The following is a 24,647-nucleotide window of genomic DNA, read 5'->3' on the forward strand; positions in this document are numbered from 1 at the left end:
CACTGCTGGTGGGTGCGGGGAATGGTATTTTTAGTAGTTAGAAACAACCCCGTTGAGTCAACAATGATAAACACAGGCTGACACACACATTAAACTTCTCTCAGCAACAGAGTTATGCCCCGAAAAAAACCTTTTAGTGTAAAGCAAAAGAAAAGACAACTTCAAGAGAAAAGGAACAGAAAAAGGACAGAAAGCCCAAAACGAGGTACTACGTCGCTAGCCTTTCTTACTAAACGTAACGACAATATTGTAGGCTAGGCCTAACGCTATAGCCCTGTCACGTAGCCTGATTATTAGTAATCAGACCAGCCTAGTTGGAACTCGGAAGACAACATATTGAGCATAGGCCTCTTCATTATCAAACTGTCCATTTGGTGGATTGGCTGCTGTTTACCCAGTAATGCATTCCTAAGCTTTGTCAGCTAACAGTTGATCCCTTTTGTGGATTCTGTTCAGGCACATGTATACACATAGCTACAGTGGTAAGGCAACTACAGTATTCTGTCTCTGGGGTTCTTGTGGGACCCTTGTATCAGATAATGGCCCTCAAACGGTGTGTAAACAGGTGGCAGAGGTGTGTATTTTGTGGGAAGTGAAAAGGGTATTCACTACTCCCTATCATCAACAGTCGAACTGGGTGGAAAGGGTTAATAGAAACCTTGTCTCAATGTTGGCTTACTTTGTTAAAGGGACCACAGAGAGTGCAGGGTTAAGCATGTCCCATATTTTATGTTTTCACTAAATTCATACCGGCATGACTCTACTTGGTTCTCTCAAGCTGAGTTGTTTATGGGTCCTAAAATAAGCAGACCAGGGGAGTGGGTGGGGCAACCCTTTTTAATTCCCCAGTGAATGAGGTCGCCAGGAGGAAAATCCTGTGGCGACTAGATCTTTACTTTTCTCAAATTCTGGTTGCCCAGAATGAAAATGTGATCGCCACTTTGATATGCTAAAGATTTGTACAAAAACACAAGGCCTAGGCTCAACATTGAGTAGCACTACTGTCAGTACTGACTACACTACTATACAAAGAGATTCAGTTCGCTGAAACACCCCTTTTCCTTACCACCTGCAGAAAACCGTCTTTTATAAATTATAGTACCTTTAATAGGGTTGGGCGATATATCAAAAATTATTATTATTGCCAAATTTTTTTTTCAGATTTTTTTTTGAGGATTGAACATACGACGATAATTTCTTGTGAGAGAAATTTGAAATAAAATGTGGAAAAAAAAATGCGATTACCCTTTCTCCGTTTTATGTGTAAATGTTATTCTAGCATTCCATGGTTAAGAAAGTTGAAAAGAAATAAAGTTTATCAACTTCATTTACTGAATTTTGAACTTGTAACAAAAAACATCCTTTACAACATTGACTGCATAGAGGAAAAAACTTGGAAAATCAGTAGAGAAATTACCAATTGTGTACGAACAGTAAGTTGGTACACCTTTCAAATTTTACGAAAGATCGAGCAAAATACTTTCGAAAAATTCACGCGAAACTGGCATATAATGCTAAATGCAACTAATGTCATGTAAACAAGGCTCTAGTTCAACCATTTATGAATAAACCATAAGACATCTGGTGTTAAAAGGGGGGAAAAGAAAGTATTTTCTAGAATTTCCAACAAAAAAAAGGAAAAATTAATATCCTACCATAGTTAAGTGTATAGTAAATAGCCTAACCACTTCGTCGGTTACGGATCTCACGTAACAACAAAAACACAACTAATTGTATTTTGCGAAGTTGACGTTTTCTATACGGACATGGAAACAATATTTAGCATAATTTAGTTAATCATGCCAAGTTGCCTAAAACATGGGATTGAAAGGTTTATTTCCCATAAAGATGGCCATAACGTAGCTATTGGGGCCTTGATATCGTGCTATGTCTGTATGGTATAGACTGTGCCTCGTGTATCATGGGGAATAGAATGTTTTGTTTATGCAGAGGAGTCGGTTGGCTTGAGGTGTGTTTACTTACCTTAATGTTACGGGGATATTTACCTACTTTTCTTGAACATCTAAGATAATATTTCGCATAACTTTACCGATCCTTTATTGACTGACATAATTAATTCTAGAGTGGAGCCTAAATAGTTTACTCCATGAAAAGTTTTTTGGAAACGTGCCAAAAATGTTAACAAACAGGTGTAAGACAGGGGAGGGGGGGGGTTGTTTGGCAAGGTACCTGGGAAAGTTCGCAACATATGTAGCCTACTGTGATATTTAAGTAGGGGTAAATACTGCAGTTGTAAACTGTACGATTGCACGCTGTTCATTGTTAGGCAGTCTAGAAACAGGTCTTTACCGAAGGTAGTTTGTTTCATAATATCGAAAGTGTTGTACGTTAAACTTTTAAAGATTGTACGACAGATTAAATTCTTTTCATTTTATCACATAATATATAGCTACACTAACTTGTCATTTTAAAAATTTTATCAGTTTCGTGACCATTTAAATTACAAAAGTCGTCAGTATTTTGAATCTTCAACTTCGAATTTTTTATCGCCAAAAATACTAAAATTTTCGGTGGTTATTTATTTATTTATTTTCAAGGGAACAGTTCATAACAAACTCAGATATTCTCCTTGAATGTCCCCTCCATATATATCTCTCTTTCTCCGTCCACTCAAAGCTCGACATTTACGCTAATTCTGTTAGAGGAAAAATTATCGAAATATCGCAATAATTTTTGAACTATTTATCGTGATGTTAAAAAGCAAATATCGCCCAACCCTAGTACCTACAGAACTTAACATTTGATACAAAAGTTACTTCTACAAAAGCTTCCAAAACTTGTTGTGTGTCGCAATAGGTTATGTTTTAACCGCACAGTACAATAATTTGCATATACATCAAAATTTACACTCAGCTTCCAGATGGCTGGAAAATGCTCAATGTGTTGTTGATGTGTCGTTCGGTCGTTCCCATGGTGCGATGAACTTGGGCAAGTTCGAATGTCGATGACCTACTTATGGTCCGTGACCAATGTCAATGGGAATTAGATGCATGTTACAACGGTATGGTAGGTAGACCGTTACGACATGTGTGTACAGCGGCGGTCTTAGGAAATTATTGTTGCTCTGAACTTTGCGAAAATTTGGAACAGGAAATCCATTCAATATTAATTTTATAGCAACGTGCGTTTAGTCAGTAAGTACATTTCAGTGTTTTGTAAAGCATTGGTGAAATTTTCAGTTGCAATAACTGATCGCCACAGTATGATAGGGCTGGCGACTAGCATTAATTTTTCCAGAAATTCTCATCGCCAGCCGAGAATTGTGGTCGCCAATGCGACCATGGCGACCGTAATTAAAAAGGGTTGGGGTGGGGGAAGACCAAGGTGGAGAACGGGACAAGAGACAAAACAACCGGATGTTTTCATTTGCCAGGGAGAACATGAGACAACAGACAAGGAAGAATAAAATTAGGTATGATAAGAATAGGTAGGAGGTTTCTTAAGTTGGGTGACTGGGTTTTATTGAAGTCACATCCCCTGTCAAACCTAAGCAAAGCCTTTTCTGCTAATGTTGCGCCCAAGTGGAGAGGCCCTTATGTCGTGAAGACTCAGCTATCACCTGTGAATTTTGTAAATACAGGGTGAGGGAACTACAGGGCAAAGGGTTGCACATGTTGATCACCCAAAATCTATCAACTAATGAAAATGTTAAACAAGTATGGGGCTCTTACTTAAAGGGGGGGGGGGGAGGAGGATGTAGAGGTACATCTGTATATATGTGGAATGTGTGTTATGTAATTGTCTATTGTTCTCTTGCTATGTTTTAATGTATGATATAAAGGTGGTACTGCTACAGTACACCGGGTGTGACATGTTAAGTAAAATACAAGACAGTTCAGCTCTTACTCTGGTTGTGTCATGTCTTCTTTGACTGTCTCTCTCTCTCCCACCTGGCCTCTACAGTAGCACTTATCAATGTACATAACTTTGTTAGAACAACAAGAAAGCATGAATGTCATTGTTTTTTTCTTTTCTTTCATATATATATGCTAACATTTTAATTATTTGTCTGCTATCTAAAGGAAATGTCACGAAGGGTCCAAGACCAGATGATGGGAGTAGTGAGGATTTGGATTCAGATAGTGACCACGGCAACCAAATGTCCAGACCCATGGTAATGCCAATCTCACCTCAGCAACTCAAGAAAGGTTATGACCCGAATAGGTAAAGCTGAAAGATATACTTCTTTTGATTATATGCTACCTTAAAGTTCTATTAGTCATCAAAACACTGTATTAAAAATCAATGTTAGCAAATATTTGTCTTACTGTAAGTGTCCCTAGACTGAAATTGTCACTTTTTCTCATCAGATTCCGTCTGCAGTTTGAGAAAGAAACTGAGACAGATATAAACAGAAGGAAACGACAAGCAATGAAACCTTACCATCCCATGCCAGAGGTTTGTAAAATTTCATTTCATTTTGAAAGTCAACTTTGTTTCTAGGTTTCTTGTTTTTGATTTGTTGATCTTTTTTTAATTTTAGTTCACCATGACATGAAATAAAAATGCAGTGACAGAAGGACTAATTTTGCATTTCTGTAATCTAGTGTTCAAGTGGTTACTTAGGTAATGAACTTGTTTTCTAAGGATTGCCAGTTTGAGTCCTGGCTGGAATTTTTAAGTTGTGACCTAGGGGCAAACCACTTAATCTCAATTGCCTCTAATCACCCAGGTGTATATATTGGTTACCTATGAGATAATTGTCCATATAGTTGTGGCAGCACTGTATAGGATGACCTCAGGGGACATGCTGGTAGTAATCAGCCTTTCAATATTGTGTAGTCATGAACATGGGAAGGTTGTTGCATGACTGTAAATGTAGTACCACTGAAGCATCTTACTGTAGGTGTCTTGGTGTGACAATTTACCATTGACCAGTGGTGAACTGTTGAAAAGTAATCTGAGAACACCCAGACTTGATACTAGACTATAAGCCTACAACATTTAACTTTTGTTATTTAAGCATAAGTATTCAAAGTGACAGGTTCTCCACTCACTTTAATAGTGTGACAAGAAGAGAAGGCTACAGAACAAATGTTATACAAAGAAACATTTGAGGTTATCACATCGCTTTATGTGTGCTTGTTGTTGGTACTGTAGGTGACAGTGTACAGAATACTCTAAATGTATGCAGTTGTTAACCTCAAATGTTAACCTTAAGTTTTGAACAATCATTTTTGAAAATGTGCACAATGATTTAAATATCTTAATGAGTAAACAGTTGAATGCACCATCACAGTATCTGCATCTGTGCAAATGGCATTCTGTTCTGAAGTTACCAGCCATTTTATGTTTGAATCTTTGTTATCAAAGAGAAGTTCTTGAATTTTTCCTTGTTCAAAGATCTACTGTTTTAAGATGCAAATAGAATATTTTACAGTACAATGTATTCAGTACAGAAAAATACAGAACAAATTGCATATATGCATTGCTTGTTTGAAAGTTAGAACTGTCCTTCAGTATGTAACATTGGTGCAGCCTTTAACATTTAGCATAAATTTAGCACTGCTATTTCATGCATTAACCTAAAGTGCTCCCATTGAGCAGTGCAAAATCCATGCGCAGCTTATGTAGAACACAGGTGTGATGTTTTTAATTTCTTCTATAGAGTGCATTGGAAGTAGATCTGGCAGATATTTACAGACCAGGGTCAGTTCTGGACATGCCAAAGAGACCAGCGTGGACCTACAAAATGAGCCGTGAGAAAGTGGAATCACAGGAATCTAAAATGTTTGCTGCTTATTTGGAGAAAATATATTCAAGTTATGAGTTCAAAGATCTCAGTTACTTTGAACTGAACTTGGAGGTAAGCTTTTAGTCGAGTAATTTGTTATTGGAGAGAAAAGATTAATCACCAGTTTGTGTATAAGTTGGAACTTTAAGGAGCATCTTGGTAATACTGGTAATGAAGGTTTGATGTGATGTGTTATATGTTCCTGGCAATATCAGTAGGTATACTCTATTAGAGGAAATGAAGTATAAAGAAACCAAAGCAAGAAAATATGATAGTTGAAGCAAAATTCATGTCTGACTATCACCTAATGAGATTAATTACGGAAATAGCATTGTGCAATGATTTTTTTTTATTAAAGGTGAGGGAAAAGAAAGAAGCAGGAAATATAAAGAGCCAAAGGCATATTTATGACAGCAAATAATGCAAACACGATAACTACCTTTGAGACGTTAGAAAAAAGCTCCTGTGTGATATGGTGTAAACTGTATTACAATAAATTTGTAAACCTATCCTCTATTCCATCGCAAACATATTACTAAGTTACTGATATCTAGAAGTTGAAGCTCAACGTTACATGCTAGAGTTTCCTATGTCTTCATAGGTTGTTTTATCATAATAATATTCACCCTTTCTTATCCTTCAGACCTGGAGACAGCTGTGGAGAGTTCTAGAGATGTCGGATATTGTCCTTTTGATAACAGACATACGTCACCCAGCCATTCACTTCCCTCCAGCACTCTATAACTACGTTATCAACGATCTCCAGAAACATCTTATCCTTGTTCTCAACAAAATTGATCTGGCCCCTCCTTCTCTTGTGGTGGCCTGGCGTTCATACTTCCAAGAAAAGTTTCCAGATATCCATATTGTGTGCTTCACTTCCTTCCCAAAGAAGGGCATTGTAAATGATGGACATGATCAAAAAGGTAAAAAAAAAAAAAAAAAACTACAGACAATTACTGATAAGTGACACCTTTTTATATTTTTGAAGGGGGGGGGCTGAATCATACAAGCTATGTTTACAGTTTTCTAATGCACATTTTGACCAATATGTAATAATGTAAATAAAATATAATTTATGACATTCAACTCAGTCTTAGTCTTGTAAACCCTAATAAAATAAAACTGTTAGCAAACTGCTTATCCACTAGAGAGCCTGTGTAATAGAATGTGTTTTACACATTCTTGTAAACCCTGTCAGGAATTTGAGGTTTTACTGAAATGTTACTTGGAAAGAAGGTGAAAATGTTCAGGTACACATTTTTGGTTACTTGACGAAGGCAGGCAAGTAACCTATGCAGTCAAGTTTGCGTGTGTGGGTGTGTGTGTATGAGACGCCCTTGCTTGTAAACATGATATCTTGAGATAGGTATGCACAGCAGATTGGCATGTGGCTTCATCATATTTGTACAAGAAGCGTATCGTTTTTGGTGGAGGTCATATGTGGTCAGCAGATGTCTAAACATGAAAATCTCAAAAGTCCCTTATCTCCAGAACCCAAACATCAAGGAAGGTAATATTTGCATGGTATGTTAGTGTAATACTTTGTAACATTTTTAAACTATTCTGGATAGGTCCAAAAGTCATTTTAGGTCAAATCTTGAAACCTTGTAAACACAATATTTCAAGAAACGTAACAACATTAGACCTTGTATTTAGCATGTGGCTTCCGTGAATAGATTGCAAGGTCACTACTGTTTATGACCTAGGTCAAAGGTCATTAAGGGTCAGCAAAGCTGAAAGTTTGAAATGTGAAAACCTTTGTAATGTCTAGAACATGAGCATCCACAGACTTCATTTTAGCATTGTATAGCATTTAAACTCAGTTGTAGAGTAGGTCAAAGGTCATTTAATGTCAGAAGAGGTCAATTCTTGACAACCTTTTTTAACACAGTATCTCCAGGTAGGGATCAACAGCAGATCTCATGTTTGCCTTGTGGGATCCTCATATTAAGTGCAAGGTCTCTACATGTATTGGTTGGGGTCAAAGGTCAGTGGAATCAGCAGAGCTGAAAACATTAGAATCTTAGAAAGTAGATCTCCAGAACCTGAACATCCAGAGACACAACATTCCCCATAGATTAATGTAGGATAACTCCTTACACAATTCTGGTGCAGGTCAATGGCCACTTCAGGTGAGCAAAGTTTCAACCTGAAAACCTTGAAAACACATGTCTCAAGATTCTGCAGGTAAACTACAGTAGATCTCGAATTTGACATATTGTCCAGTTTCAAGTTAAGCCCATTTAATAGTTCCATTAGAAATGATAACAGGTAATTCACTGGACAGCCTTCTTGAACACACTTGACCGTATACACATCAAGACTAGGACCTCCAATTCCCCGTGATCATTGTACAGGCTCAATTGTCAAACTGCTGAGGGATGTACTGTCCAGTTGCTGTGTAGAGGCATTTTTCACCAGTTTTTCAAGATATCTTTTAAGAAATATGTGCAGTTTGAATCATCTTGAGGCTTGTTCTTCAACTATATAAATCTATTTCTTTTGTGGCAGCAAGTAACCAGGTTTGAGTGTCTTCACTCAGGTTAGTTATTATGTATAAGAATGACTGTGCATGTTATGAAAATGTGTCAATTTGCCTGTTAAGTCACATGTCAGATTTGCCAGCATCTTACTCAAACCTTTACAGACAACAGAGAAGCTCATCTTGGGTCTAATGAAACAATTTACTTACTGTACTTCATCTGATCTTTCAATAGCTACATTCATCGAATAAAGCCGTATGTTGTATTTAAGTGTCTAAAGTTCTCCTATTTTTTGGTTCAAAGTTCTACTCAGCAGGAAAGTGAGAAGATCACATGTTGCAGTGGGCCCTCTACAACTGTTGGCAGCATGTGAGACAATTTGCCAGGGGCAAGGTGAGAAAACGAATTTTGATTCCTTGCTGAGAGCTAAAGCAATCTATGGTGATGGTTTGTACCTGTGTGCATGTGTGTAGAATCCCTCAGATTTTAAACCCTTAAACCTAAAAAGTGCATAGTGGCTGAACTACACACTTGGTATGTGGAGTCCAAGAGCCCTATGCTTTTCAAAGAAGGTCAGAGGTCATTTGTGTGTAGTGTTTAATACTGCTGAATGTTCTGATGCAAAATGTGGCAAAGAATCACTAACCCATTTTGATGAGTGAACATGGAATATAGTGGATGTCAATTTCTTATTTTTTTGATGTTAAGAGATGAAGTTACTTGATGATAGATACTCCTATTAGATGATTAAATCAAGAGTAGACTGGTAGCCATATTTTAATGGAATTGTCAATGAGTGATATGCTCACAACTGACAATATCTCACTAAACAACATGTCAACTTTTAAAGTTGATGTAAAGAGTCCTAAGTGTCACAGAAAATGTTCTTGCCAATATTAGTAACCCTATCTTTGCACTCAGAAGTGTTGCCTTTGTGTGATACCTTTGCTTGTAATGTGTTACATGTTTCTGGAAGTAAAAGTATATAGGTATATTTGAAGTACAAAGCTTGTTAACAGGGTAACCTCATGAGCAGTGTTGGCAAGTCATACTGAATTTCCTCTAAACTCAAATGTTTTCCAGCTACTTTACAGCGAGCAGCAAGATGTAGAGTCAAGTGGGGTGGAAGCTGATGCAGGAGCTGAGTTGAAAGTACATGACTCATGAAAATTTTACAGTTTAGCCTTTGTGTCTAGTATTTAGCAGAATCCCATTGTGCAATATAATTGTTTCAGTAACATAACTCATGCTTGTAACTGTATTATGATACTAACAATCTCTTTCTTGTTGATTGTAACGGTACTATAATACTTACAATATCTTTCTTGATGATTGTAACTGTATTATAATACTTACAATATCTTTCTTGATGATTGTAACTGTATTATGATACTTACAATCTCTTTCTTGATGATTGTAACTGTATTATAATACTTACAATATCTTTCTTGATGATTGTAACTGTATTATAATACTTACAATATCTTTCTTGATGATTGTAACTGTATTATAATACTTACAATCTCTTTCTTGATGATTGTAACTGTATTATGATACTAACAATCTCTTTCTTGGTGATTGTAACTGTATTATAATACTTACAATATCTTTCTTGATCATTGTAACTGTATTATAATACTTACAATCTCTTTCTTGATTGTAACTGTATTATAATACTTACAGTCTCTTTCTTGATGATTGTAACTGTATTATGATACTTACAATCTCTTCTTGATGATTGTAACTGTATTATAATACTTACAATCTCTTTCTTGATGCAATAACTGTATTATAATACTTACAATCTCTTTCTTGATGTTTGTAACTGTATTATAATACTTATAATCTCTTTCTTGATGATTGTAACTGTATTATGATACTTACAATCTCTTTCTTGACGATTGTAACTATTATAATACTTACAATCTCTTTCTTGATGATTGCAACTGTATTACAATACTTATAATCTCTTTCTTGATGATTGTAACTGTATTATAATACTTACAATCTCTTTCTTGATGATTGCAACTGTATTACAATACTTATAATCTCTTTCTTGATGATTGTAACTGTATTATAATACTCCCAATCTCTTTCTTAATGATTATAACTGTATTATACGGCCTAGTGGTTAACGTCTAGTGGTTAATAGCCTAGTGGTTAATAGCCTGTTAATAGGCTGTTAATAGCCTGTTAATAGTGGTTAATAGCCTAGTGGTTAACGCCGGCGTCTCCCAGTCATGAGATCCCCGGTTCGATTCCCCGCCGACAGCAAGGTGTGTCGTCTGGCAAGGGTGTTGTTCAATAACAACTTCCCGACATGGACGTTAAATGGATGTGTGCCGAGAGATTGGCTTCGGCCAGCTTGCGAGTCTATAAGCCTTCATGGCTTCTTTCGCGAGTTCCTGCTTGCGGGAAGATCACATATACATACATACATACATTATAGTACTAACAATCTCTTTCTTGATGTTTGTAACTGTATTATAATACTTACAATCTCTTTCTTGATCATTGTAACTGTATTATAATACTTACAATCTCTTTCTTGATGAATGTAACTGTATTATAATACTTACAATCTCTTTCTTGATGATTGTAACTGTATTATGATACTGACTATCTCTTTCTTGATGATTATAACTGTATTATAATACTTATAATCTCTTTCTTGATGATTGTAACTGTATTATAATACTCACAATCTCTTTCTTGATGATTGTAACTGTATTATAATACTCACAATCTCTTTCTTGATGATTGTAACTGTATTATAATACTTACAATCTCTTTCTTGATGATTGTAACTGTATTATAATACTTACAATCTCTTTCTTGATGATTGTAACTGTATTATGATACTTACAATCTCTTTCTTGATGATTGTAACTGTATTATAATACTTACAATCTCTTTCTTGATGATTGTAACTGTATTATAATACTTACAATCTCTTTCTTGATGATTGTAACTGTATTATGATACTGACTATCTCTTTCTTGATGATTATAACTGTATTATAATACTTATAATCTCTTTCTTGATGATTGTAACTGTATTATAATACTCACAATCTCTTTCTTGATGATTGTAACTGTATTATAATACTCACAATCTCTTTCTTGATGATTGTAACTGTATTATAATACTTACAATCTCTTTCTTGATGATTGTAACTGTATTATAATACTTACAATCTCTTTCTTGATGATTGTAACTGTATTATGATACTTACAATCTCTTTCTTGATGATTGTAACTGTATTTTAATACTTACAATCTCTTTCTTGATGATTATAACTGTATTATAATACTGACAATCTCTTTCTTGATGATTGTAACTGTATTATAATACTCCCAATCTCTTTCTTAATGCAATAACTGTATTATAATACTCACAATCTCTTTCTTGATGTTTGTAACTGTATTATAATACTTATAATCTCTTTCTTGATGATTGTAACTGTGTTATAATACTCACAATCTCTTTCTTGATGATTGTAACTGTATTATAATACTTACAATCTCTTTCTTGATGTTTGTAACTGTATTATAATACTTATAATCTCTTTCTTGATGATTATAACTGTATTATAATACTCACAATCTCTTTCTTGATGATTGTAACTGTATTATAATACTCACAATCTCTTTCTTGATGATTGTAACTGTATTATGATACTTACAATCTCTTTCTCTCTACAATCTCTTTCTTGATGATTGTAACTGTATTATAATACTCACAATCTCTTTCTTGATGATTGTAACTGTATTATTATACTTACAATCTCTTTCTTGATGATTGTTACTGTATTTTAATACTTACAATCTCTTTCTTGATGATTATAACTGTATTATAATACTGACAATCTCTTTGTTGATGATTGTAACTGTATTATAATACCCGCAATCCCTTCCTTGATGATTGTAACTGTATTATTATACTGACAATCTCTTTGTTGATGATTGTAACTGTATTATAATACTTACAATCTCTTTCTTGATGATTGTAACTGTATTATAAAACTTATTATCTCTTTCTTGATGATTATAACTGTATTATAATACTTACAATCTCTTTCTTGATGTTTGTAACTGTATTATAATACTTATTATCTCTTTCTTGATGATTATAACTGTATTATAATACTTACAATCTCTTTCTTGATGATTGTAACTGTATCATAATACTCACAATCTCTTTCTTGATGTTTGTAACTGTATTATAATACTTACAATCTCTTTCTTGATGATTGTAACTGTATCATAATACTTACAATCTCTTTCTTGATGATTGTAACTGTATTATCATACTTACAATCTCTTTCTTGATGATTGTAACTGTATTATAATACTCCCAATCTCTTTCTTAATGATTATAACTGTATTATAATACTTACAATCTCTTTCTTGATGTTTGTAACTGTATTATAATACTTATAATCTCTTTCTTGATGATTTTAACTGTATTATAATACTCACAATCTTTTTCTTGATGATTGTAACTGTATTATAATACTGACAATCTCTTTCTTGATGATTGTAACTGTATTATAATACTTACAATCTCTTTCTTGATGATTGTAACTGTATTATAATACTTATAATCTCTTTCTTGATGATTGTAACTGTATTATGATACTTATAATCTCTTTCTTGATGATTATAACTGTATTATGATACTTATAATCTCTTTCTTGATGATTGTAACTGTATTATAATACTCACAATCTCTTTCTTGATGATTGTAACTGTATTATAGTGCTGACAATCTCTTTCTTGATGATTGTAACTGTATTATAAATACTCGCAATCTCTTTCTTGATGATTGTAACTGTATTATTATACTTACAATCTCTTTCTTGATGATTGTAACTGTTTTGTAATACTGATAATCTCTTTCTTGATGATTATAAATGTATTATAATACTGACAATCTCTTTGTTGATGATTGTAACTGTATTATAATACCCGCAATCCCTTCCTTGATGATTGTAACTGTATTATTATACTGACAATCTCTTTCTTGATGATTGTAACTGTATTATAATACTTACAATCTCTTTCTTGATGATTGTAACTGTATTATAATACTTATAATCTCTCTGTTGATGAGTGTAATCGTATTATAATACTCGCAATCTCTTTCTTGATGATTGTAACTATTATAATACTTACAAACTCTCTCTTGATGATTGTAACTATTATTTTCTTACAATCTCTTTCTTGATGATTATAACTGTATTATAATACTGACAATCTCTATATTATAATACTTACAATCTCTTTCTTGATGATTGTAACTGTATTATGATACTTACAATCTCTTTCTTGAAGATTATTACTGTATTATAATACTGACAATCTCTTTCTTGTGCATTTCAGTTGATTTGAGAGAGTGGAAGCAGAAGATAGAAGCAGAGTTGAAGGGCGAGGAAAGTCTTGCCTCCCAAGTACTGGAGTCTATTACAATGGAGGATGGTGTGTTACAGAAGTATGAATTCTTTAAGGATGGTACCCTCACGATGGGTTGTGTGGGTAAGTTAATGTGGTCAGTTTGATAAGCTCCTGCTAGAGGACAAATCATGTCAAGGATTTTAAAGTTACATTTGGTTACTTTATAAAGCCACTGCTGATAACTGAATACTCAACTATGCTGTAACGACACTCCCAAATGTGTACACTTGAGGCCATCAAGATTAACTGCTGTATCATGGGGCACAAAACAATTATCTGGTCAGGACTCAAACCTGCAATCTTATAGGTAAATTAATAAATTGATTTAATAAATCGTCATATCTGTGAGCTCTATTTTCAACTTGGCATCAAGAATGAAAAGTGTTGAACATCTAAGTTTAAGAGACTGAGTTGCTCTTTCTTGCAGTATATATTTTGTGTCATTATATAAATAAAAGGAATTGCAAAAAAACCTTGTATGAAGTATCATTTGCAAACTGAAGCAAATTTGTCTCTGCTTGTTACTATTTTATATTTCATTTAATTAGCTACTTAATGAGAAAGTCATTGTGTATTCTTCTTACAGTTACAGTGTAGAATACTAAGTTTCCCTTCTCATTATATATATTTTGAAAACCTTTTACAGTATGTGTTTCCAAATTAGGCATTATGCAATTGCTTATTGTTGTCATCACCACTGTTCCTTGACTCAAGTTGACTCATGCATGGTACCTGTGCCACTAGTAGTAATACTATCACTAGGCCTAGTAATACTAACATTCATAACGATACCAATTGATGGCCTGATCATTGTTTTGGCATTCTCTACAGCTTGCCTCTCCTCTGAGCCTGAATTTGAGTCTAAATAATGAACATCAGATTTGGCTTAAAATAAGTCATTGTTACAATCTTGATCAATCGTTATTTTTCCACCTCTTTTAATTGTTTTCTTGGGTTAGCCATTTTAAGACCATTGTCTCTGAAAATGTCAATGCAACCCTATAATGTGTTAAGTATAGATCTTCACAGAATTTTGTCTTCTACCCAAATATAAATGTTTCCGATTATTATCCAATGTGGGTGTATCAAACAATTACGTTGAACACAATGTTTCTGTGAGGCAGAGATATTCACTCAAAGCACAGATTACAGTACATTAACCCACTGTGTGGATTGATTCTCCTAATGCTACAAATGGGTCGTTGTATTTCTCTGGAGACACAATTGAAGTGCAGAGGTTTTTAGCATCCTCTGTACTCGTTTCCTTAGTATGTCAAATAGGTCAATTCTTTGTGACTACTTTTTCTGTAACGCCTGTCAACTATGGAATGTTGTACCAGTGTCATTCCTGATACGAGAATAGCAATGAAGCTAAGCCTTTATCCAAGTCAGTTTTGTTTAATAAAGACAAAAAAAAGGATGATTATTGCATGGCTAGTAGGAAGCTTGCAAAAAGGTGTTTGGCACTAGAATGAAAGTCCATTACTGTAAATGGGAATGGAATTGCCAAGGATTGTTGGGTCAAAACACTCCCTATTCACCCAGGGTTCCTAGCCCTATCCAATGGAGTGAAATGTTCTACACATCCCTTGTATACATTTCACAGCTTGTGTCTCAGCTGAGTCCCATTCCAGAACATGCTCAGCCAAGCCTACTGTACACAGTGGCGTCGCCAAGGGGGATCCAGGGGGGGCACATGCCCCCCCTGGAAAACCTAGTGCCCCCCGAGTGCCCCCCCATCTGAGATTTGGGTTGGTAAAAAAATATATATATATTTTGTTATATTCAACTCCCATCATCTGAGTTGGTTTTTCATAAGGAAAAAGAAGCACAGTAATTCGTATTTTCTTCAAATGAGCTGCGAAAATATGAAAAAGTTTATCCTTGAACGTCGGGTATCGAAGTCATAACCCGCGCCATCACAACAGGTGTCGATATTTACATTGAATGTGTCAGTGCTCACGCCATACCAGCGGATATACACGTCCGCTTCGCGAGCTACATGACTGTGAGAAGGGAGGGTACTGAAATATGTTGCCTTGGTCTGAGGTTGACAGGTTAGGAGCTGACGAAATGTGAGAATGTGAGGGTCCGCAGGCACCATACTTGCCTATATTTGTGGACCCATATATTAACCCTGTTGTGTAGGGGCTGCAGAGGTCGTTTGAGGTCAGATGCTTGTAGGAACAAATGGCGAATGTTCACACCTGCATACTGCGCCATACTCGATGTGTGATCAAACTTTGGATTGCATGGTGAGATCCCTAATAGGAGACAATAACGATGCTGGAACCTGTTACATCTTAATAGATAATGGGCGAAAACGAGAAGGACAAGAAAGGAGTCGGGGGTCATGCACACATTAATTCAACAAATGTAGGTTCTATTGATAAGGTTAGGCATAATATCGACAGCATGTGGTTCATATCCTCTGCAAAATTCTGCGCCTTCTTAAAATCATTACCTCAAAAATAGCAATTTCTGGAGATATCTTCAGATCGAATTTAGCATAAAATGCAGCATTTTGCATCCAGCCCATCCTCCGTATGCGTAAATTTTCCAAAGGGGAGGGGGACAGTGGCATCGGAACCAGGGGGCTTGGGGGGCTCAGCCCTCTCCCCTCAATGAAAAAGTTGAGGGGCAAATGCATGATAAGCCCCCTCAATATTTACCAAGGCTCCAAAACGTGCATCTGCCCATTTTTCAATGCATACTTGTCGATCTGTCCGATGCACACGTATACTATATAGGTGTAATAATTTAAGTAAATGCTGGGGGCACGTCCCCTGGCTATAGACCACATTGTCACCCCAACCGTGTCTTCACGCCCCGTGAAAAGTGGAAGCAGTGAGTGTGAGTACCGGTAAGCGCAACACAACTTCGTCTTAGGCCAGTGGCTTGCTTCATTTCAGCCAGTTCTCCAACATCCCCTTACTACACTCAAAAACGTCTTTGCGAGTACACTACGAGTAATAGCTACTCTCTTAAAACACCATCGAATATACAAATTACAATGTTTTTACAGACTTTTACGTGCAATCTGAGAAATTGCAGGCTTGAGACCCATATTTTAGGGCTAGGTATTCGCAGCATAAAACACTCGGGAAGTGCCGTTTCCGGCCATCTGGGGGTTTGAAAACCCAAAATTTTCTTGTACGCTCCGCGCCAACCGATGGTGGCGCTCCGCTTAGATAGTCTCTACACATTAGCCCCCCCCCGATAATTTTCCCGTTCTGCCACGCCTGGAAGGGAACCCCCTCCCCTTAGACCCCCCAGGACGGCGATCCGTATCCACCTAAGTGCCCCCCCATCAAATGCTGGTGCCCCCCTGTGCCCCCCCAGACTGAAAAGTCTGGTGACGCCACTGACTGTACATGTGTTAATTTGGGAAAGGGGCCAAGAATGATATTACAGTATATGAAGATATTGCATCTTCATATGTGAAAGTGTGGTTATTTCTGTCAATTTACCAGTCTTTTCCATCTACTTCATATTCCAAAGGTCACCCTAATGTGGGAAAATCATCCCTCATCAATGGTCTATGTGGTTGTAAGGTGGTCAGTGCTTCGAGGACACCAGGCCACACCAAGCATTTCCAGACTATCTTTCTTACTCCCTCTGTAAAGCTTTGTGATTCACCAGGTCTTGTATTCCCATCTTTGGTTGACAAGCAATTGCAGGTAGGAATACTCATCTAATCTTGATATCTGTTTTACTGTAACTGATCTTTCTCTTCGATAATACTCCAGTGTATCCATGAAACAGGTTATATAGATGGGCAGGTCCAAGCTATTTGCAATGGACCTACGGGACATTTCAGAGACTTAAATGTGTCTTAAAGTTATAAAATATCTATTTTCCAGAAACTTTTTCAGGTTTTCATATTTTTTATTGCTGCTACTTTATTACAAACTCATGAAGATTTCCTACACTTCATGCCAAATTTCCTTCTTTTGGGGATACGGAAAAGAGCAGTGACTGTACTTGTGAGATCATTCCACTACATAAAACATGGAATGCGTAAAGTATTAATCTACTCTACACATACATCAAATACTCATAACATCAATTCCAGCTTTGTTAGACCACAAATGATTCAAGACACAAAGTTTTGGTGCAAAACTGTTTTGGTATATACTGTACAACACTGCATCATACTCCCCACTATTGACCCTGAAGTTGAAATATGATCCATCCCATTCAAAGCATACCAAAATGTCCACAGTAACGTCCACGTAATGTCTATCTATGAAACTAGTACAACAAAGAAAACTCTGTAGACCTAATACTGGTTATTGAACAAACTCATGAGTGATTGTCCTCTGCAAAAATTGGGCGAGCGAAACTCTACACTTGTAACTAAAAATCTCAATGTCTACTATCTAAGTTCAGGACACAAGAACATTGTTGCACAGTCATGATAGTCACACTTCACAATAGGCCTACGAACTACCGCCTTTCAACAAAATAAATTGGTAAGCATTGGAAGGTTTCCAGTAGAGAATTGGAACCCATGCATGTTTATTATGTATAAATACAGGGTTTCCCAACACTATGTCCTGTACGTCACATTTTGTCCTGTACGTCACATTTTTAAATTTGATAATTAGATTTGCAGTGAATATTATTTCACTTTTTTGGGATGGATTTTGTTGAGCAATGTTCTTAATTAGAACTTTGTAGAATATCACACACACAAAATTGTTCCTCCATATCAAAACTTGAAAAAAATGCTGAAAATTGTGATGTACAGGACATCGGTATTTGGACACTAGCTAATTAGCATATTTAATTGATGAACCCCCCCCCAAAAAAAATATGTCAATTGTTTGAAAAGGCAAAACAATTAAAAAAAAAAATCTGAAAATCTGAAACTTCAATAATTCAGCTTTAACATGACACCACATTTAGGGTGCTTCAGTAAAATTTGAAACTTGGCTTCTAGGGATACAATAGCTTGACCTGCCCAGAAATGAATAAATAGAAATGGTACTTTCCTAAGTTAGTTGCAAAACATGATTCAATCAAGTTGACTTGTAATGCATTATATTGTGGTATTTTAGGGGGATTGCTTTGTTAGGTTGTAACATTAGACAAATAGTGTGTGAATGAACCTGTGACCTGTTATTCAGTAGACTGTTTGTGCCTGGAACTGCTTATTCTGCTCTAGTGTAGGCACTTAGTCTGCACTTTGTGTATTTTTGTTGTGCACCAAAGGGATTAGCCATACATTACATTTATGCTCTTCAAGAACCATTGTGTATGATCACAGCATCACTTCTTATACATTGACTATTTAACCTTTTTTTTTTATTTAACAGTTGAAAAGACTGAAAATTAACCAAAATTACATCATATATCACAATTAACCTACCCAGTTATAATGAGAGCAGGTGCAAATTAATGATCAATTTCTGTTCCTTTCCATTCATGTATATATCATCTTTTAATCTAATTTCTTTGTCTAGATTCTCTCAGGCATGTATCCAATTGCTCAAGTAAGAGAGCCTTATACTCCGGTGGGTTTTCTTGCTCAAAGAATCCCTTTGGTCAAGATTTTAAAAATAACACATCCTGATGCTGATGAAACAAGTAGCCCTGAATGGTCTGCATACGACATCTGTGATGGTAAGTATTAGGAAATAGAAGATAGAGATAGTCAGTACATAGTGTGATATGGCTTACAATTTATTTCTGTCATAACTGGTTCTTTGGAGCTTACAATCTGTAGATACTTAGGCTTCAACTACCTTTTTAGGCTTGCCACCAATGAATTTAAGTTAAGTAAATGAACAATGTGAAACTGACTGGGCAATTCTGCACCAACCAGGGGCTGGATAGCTAGAAGAGTACATGGCTTGAAAACCCTGATATCTCTGGTTCCAATCCTGTTCTACTGGATCCAGCCAGAAATTATATTTTCTCTATGCTATTGTTCAATAAATCATTTTGATAGTTTGCTTTATGCTTTGACACAGCTTGGGCAGAGAAGCGAGGTTTCATGACAGCAAAGGCCTCCAGAAGGGATGTTTACCGAGCGGCAAATAATATTCTGAGATTGGCTGTCGATGGCAAACTATGTATGAACATTGCACCAGTTGGTTACTATGCCAACAAAGGTAACTGAATATTACTTATATATTGCATGTTATCAATGTATTACTGTTCAGTGAACTGTTGGCAGCTATTTACGTTCTTAAGAACAGTTATTTGGAGTAAGTTTTCATTCCTTCAATGGTTAATCTACAAGCTGTTATAGTGTACGGAGAAAGGAAATTACACCTGTTAAACTTCCTTACCTTGGCGAAGCTACTCATTCTAGATTCTGAAATAGCAAATATATGAAATTAATGGTACTAGATTGGTCACTGGGTTGTTACTTTGCAGGTACATGGGAAGAACACCCCGGCACTCAAGAGGTAATCATTATGCAGCAACAGTTGAGGGAAGTGAGCTGTGATGAAGAGTCAGATTTCACCTCCTCAGATGAGCATGCAGATCAGGAGAGCAGTCACTCAGATGGAACAGAAAACGATGACAATGAAACTGTCACAAGCAACAAATTTGCTCTTTTACAAGAGTGTTAATGTACTGGTTACTGACCAATGCAGTAATTATTCATTTGAAATATGTATTGTATAGACGGTGCTAGCACTGATGGTCAGCGCGTTAGGAGGTATGACTGACAGCTGTATGTTATTAGGTTCAGTCACATCTATGTGTACATGATTGATTACAGATGAGAATGTTCACAGTGTGGGAACTAACAGTCACTTTTATGCTATGGTTTGAAATGTCTGTTATTTATTGCAATACAACAGAAAATATCAGTTTTGAAGCAAACTACATAAATATCCTGCCCACAAACAAGAAAGTACATACCTCATGTAGCACCAATCTTCAACTTCAATGTGCAAGAATTCTCCCTTAACATTTATATACAAGCTCAATCAGGAAAAATTTAAGCAAGAAGCATAATCCATTTAGGTATGTCATTTTAATATGATCTAGCTCTACATATTATTTCTCTTGCCATTGTTTTGATTATCATTGCAAATGTTGTAATGTTCCATTATTCATGTGGAAATGAATTAGGATGCAATATGATGATGATGTTGTGATTACTCATTCTTTGTATTAGATTATTGCTATGTGTGGTGATCTGATGATCCTTGCAGATCATTAGCAGTGCTGCCCCCATTCCATATTCAGATATTAAAATATTTTGAAAGATACCTTGGGATGGGGTGCTGTTAAAGCGTTGAATACAGCTTTATTATAACTTCACAGCAATTTGAGTTTGATCAATTTGTTTAAAAAGAAAGTTTAGCAAGAACGTCCAGTGACAAGAAGCTGTTTGCATAACATGTCCAAGCATTTAGTATGGCGCGATGTAGTAATGGTATCAGCGAATCATTAACAAATGTGTAATTACACAACAATTCAGCACAAAGTGTGTCAATATCTTGGCTTATCTAAGTTTATCAATATTGTTTACACAGAAACAGGGATCTGACACAGTTTAATACGTTGTGTCAACTTTAGCTTCTCATACTTTAGACAAGAGGCTTAATACATGCTTTTAATTCTGTCCTGTCATATTACTTAAGAAGTGTCTACGTGGTATCGATTGCAACCAGATAAGGACAGATAGCTGAAATTTCTTCGTTAGGCCTAATTATACTGTACTTCAATAGCCTATACTTCCTAAAGTCATAAATATGGCAGCTGTATTTATACTGGTGAATAATAAATTATATGCAACGAAACTGTGAAGGGAATATCATTAGGTCTATAAGAAGTTGGTTGCCATGCTGACTCAACAGCAGAACGTTGAGTTTGAATATTATGTACAGTAAAACCAAACACTGAGATCCTGGATTCTCTCTGTCTCCGTTCCATCCTTCTCGAAGACCGTGCATGTGTTCTCAGGGTGGCTAGTATAACCCATGGGCTAAGGCAATGTAAATTCAATGGTCTATTTTAATGCAACCGTATTAGTGAAGTCCCTTTTATTATTTCGCAATGAATAAATGGCTAATAACATCCTCGCATGATCGACAACCTCCGAACCAGGATTCTCCATATGGATCAAAAGAGAACATGTTCCATTTTGGAGAGGTATCCTTAAGCTTGCTGCTTACTTTACATAAAGCATCACAGTGATTTATTAGTTCGTTGGGAAGAACAGCGGTTTCAGCCCAGCCTTGATTTCTCCATTTGTGATATTGTTTATAACGTGAGTTATTACGGTCAAGGTAAAGGAGATAATCCGCCAGCTCTTCCAATGACTTAAAGTCCTCAACAAAAATAAACGAATTTGGCGGAGCTATGTGCTCATATTCCTCTCGTTTTGCACCAAAGACAATCGGTACTTGATTGTAGTGAACTAATGCTTTCCAAAATTTTTCTGTGATATAGTAAGGACAACAACTATTTTCTAAGACTAGGGCAAACTTGTAAGTTTTAAGCTTATCAAAACACTCCTGTGATAATTTTGGACATTTTAAGTCGCCACACTTACCAAACATATCGATGCCTATGTATTTCTTTAACTTCAAGACAAAGTCCCTCCTGTGCCATTTAAATGCAGGAAGGGGACAGTTACTGCTAGTCCAAGATACAAACTTGGTTTTGTTTTCCGACCAATCAACTTCTCCCTCTGAATACAACGGCTGCTTAGCCGGGACATACCGGCCGTAAGGAGAGGGAAACGATGCGTCTGGGCTGTACGTATATGACCATTGGAAACTATTAAACCTGTACTTCTCAGGCGGAGTAAGCAAAGAGCTTGTTACAGGCGACTCACGAGTCGCGAACAGCCATTTTTGACCAGGAGGTCGATGTTCTTGGTATTTATCCCACTGTATTGGCGATATTCCACCAGATGCAGCAAAAATGACCAGATCTGCATCTTGAATATCCCTTGCATCTCTCGGTAAATCGGATGAATTCACCAATAATCCAAGTCCTCCTTCACAAGAGCATTGATAAGGGCGGGTTTGATTCCAATGTGGTCGATAACCGATGAAAACCACACGCTTAGTTGTTATTAGTCCAAGCAGATTTAGTTTAATCGGCTTAAGAGTGTTACTGGCAAACAAAATAGTCATTAAGGCGATCGTTGTAATGGCTATCACAGAGTGAGTTCGTACCATTTTCATACTAGGGAAACGAAGCAGCGTTTACGCTATGAAAGAGTTTAGTAAAAGAATACATAAGGAAATGGCCAAACTTGTTTCGACATCACGGAACCTCCAATACAGATCACAACTGTTAATTTGTGTTCTCTCCCTGCCTATAGTAAGCACGTCTGTTCAGATGTTTCGTTAAATGGATTCATGTGTATATCTTGTCTACTCGCTCTCATATCGGGATTCCTTTGCGTCCATCTACATGATTCTGCTGATCTCAAACGTATTGCTTTATGCCAACTCATCAGATCAATACAACAAACTTGTTCAAACTGACATAAAGCCAAGTATTGTTAATTCAATATAGAAGGAGGTCATCCACGGTTACCTTCAAGTTTAATTTCTGACGCCGGTACCATAACCTTCCGAAACGAGCTTAACCATGGTCGCCGTATTTACAGTACACGCGTATAAACTGCTCTGTTCATGGTTTCACTGTCCCGCGTCCTTCAACTAATAATTTCAATTGTTCTTTATGGTGAATAATCTGATGATTTTGGTGAACAACGGTCCTCAGTCAAAGGCAACAGTGTATTCAGTTACACATGGCCCTATACCTCACATATGTATATATAGATATATAGAAAAAGAGAGAGAGGTGGAGAGTCGTCCAGTAATTCGGTTTTGTAATACTTTAGCAGACATATCGTGCTACAACGTTGTTACATACGTTACAAGCGGTGGTATCAGGTCAATTGACGTACCACTATTACTTCCGAACTGCTCTTATACTGATGGTTGTAATTCGCGCAGACTGTTTACATCCAAAACATCCACCACTTAAGTCAATGCGCGTTCATGAAGTTAGTACGGTAACTATAGACAGGGCGTAGCGAGCGGGGGGGGGTGTGGGGGGTGTCACACCCCCCAATAATTTGGTCGCTGTCGGCAAATTTTGGGTCTGTCGGCAAAAAGAGAAAAGGTGAAGAGAGCGGAAGGGGAAGAAAGAAGGAAAGCTGAATAGAAAAAGGAGAACGGGAGCTTCTTCCGTGCCAAATTTGACTTAAAATATGCACCAGATTGCATCTAAGGACGTTCAAACTATTTTTTCCAAAAGGGAGGGGTAGACCCCCCACCCTTAGACCCCTCCCCCATTTCAGTCACCACTTCCAGATCCGTGGGCAAATCAAATTTGACTTAAAATATGCACCAGATTGCATCTAAGGACGTTTCAAAACTAAAAATTTTCCAAAGGGGAGAGGGACACCCCCTCCCCTTAGACCCCTCCCCCATTTCAGTCACCACTTCCAGAATCGTCGGCAAATCAAATTCTCCACACCCCCCCCAACAAAAAAACCCTCGCTACGCCCCTGACTATAGAATAACAATCCAGAAGAATAACATGTAAATAGAGATACTGGGAGCTGGGATATTGACTCGTATTAAGCCTTATCTTTATATATATACTTCGTATAGAGTTTGTGACGGTTAATGCTTCAGTACCAATATTGGTCGGAACAAATTGCAAGCAATAACTTCCATATGAACTGCAATCAAGCAGCAACATATAGTCTACCACGACTTCCGAAGTCCTTTCCGCTGATCATTTCTTCCTGCAATATTTTACTACGTGTAGTGGCAGCCAGGACCGTGCAGACCTGCATGCTAATAAGTCAAGGCCAGATGAGATATGTAGGCCATATTTCAAACTGCTCATTAAGTATTGTTGTAATCAGTCTGTCAGTGCACAATACATATGATTTATGTATACATGTACTATAGAGTGTACCTGATGTACTTTCAATTAACAGAACAG

The 24,647-nt window shown here is 36.5% G+C and overlaps 2 protein-coding genes across 2 annotated transcripts; one reads left to right on the forward strand and one right to left on the reverse strand.

Moving 5' to 3' along the window:
* Positions 1-13: 13 nt before the first annotated feature.
* Positions 14-21,563, forward strand: LOC139963499 (guanine nucleotide-binding protein-like 1). The gene is made up of 11 exons (XM_071964320.1): positions 14-205; positions 4,044-4,185; positions 4,332-4,419; positions 5,630-5,827; positions 6,399-6,681; positions 8,545-8,634; positions 13,626-13,778; positions 17,199-17,377; positions 19,166-19,325; positions 19,676-19,816; positions 20,085-21,563. The coding sequence occupies exons 1-11, from the start codon at positions 115-117 to the stop codon at positions 20,282-20,284; spliced, it is 1,725 nt and encodes a 574-aa protein (XP_071820421.1). The 5' UTR covers positions 14-114; the 3' UTR covers positions 20,285-21,563.
* A 146-nt stretch (positions 21,564-21,709) lies between these two features.
* On the reverse strand, positions 21,710-23,719 carry LOC139963500 (glycoprotein 3-alpha-L-fucosyltransferase A-like). The gene has a single exon (XM_071964322.1). It carries the CDS (start codon positions 22,859-22,861, stop codon positions 21,713-21,715), a length of 1,149 nt encoding a protein of 382 aa, XP_071820423.1. The 5' UTR covers positions 22,862-23,719; the 3' UTR covers positions 21,710-21,712.
* Between the last annotated feature and the right edge of the window lie 928 nt (positions 23,720-24,647).

This window comes from Apostichopus japonicus, chromosome 22 (assembly GCF_037975245.1).
Source record: "Apostichopus japonicus isolate 1M-3 chromosome 22, ASM3797524v1, whole genome shotgun sequence".
In the NCBI taxonomy this organism is placed as follows: Eukaryota; Metazoa; Echinodermata; class Holothuroidea; order Aspidochirotida; family Stichopodidae; genus Apostichopus; species Apostichopus japonicus.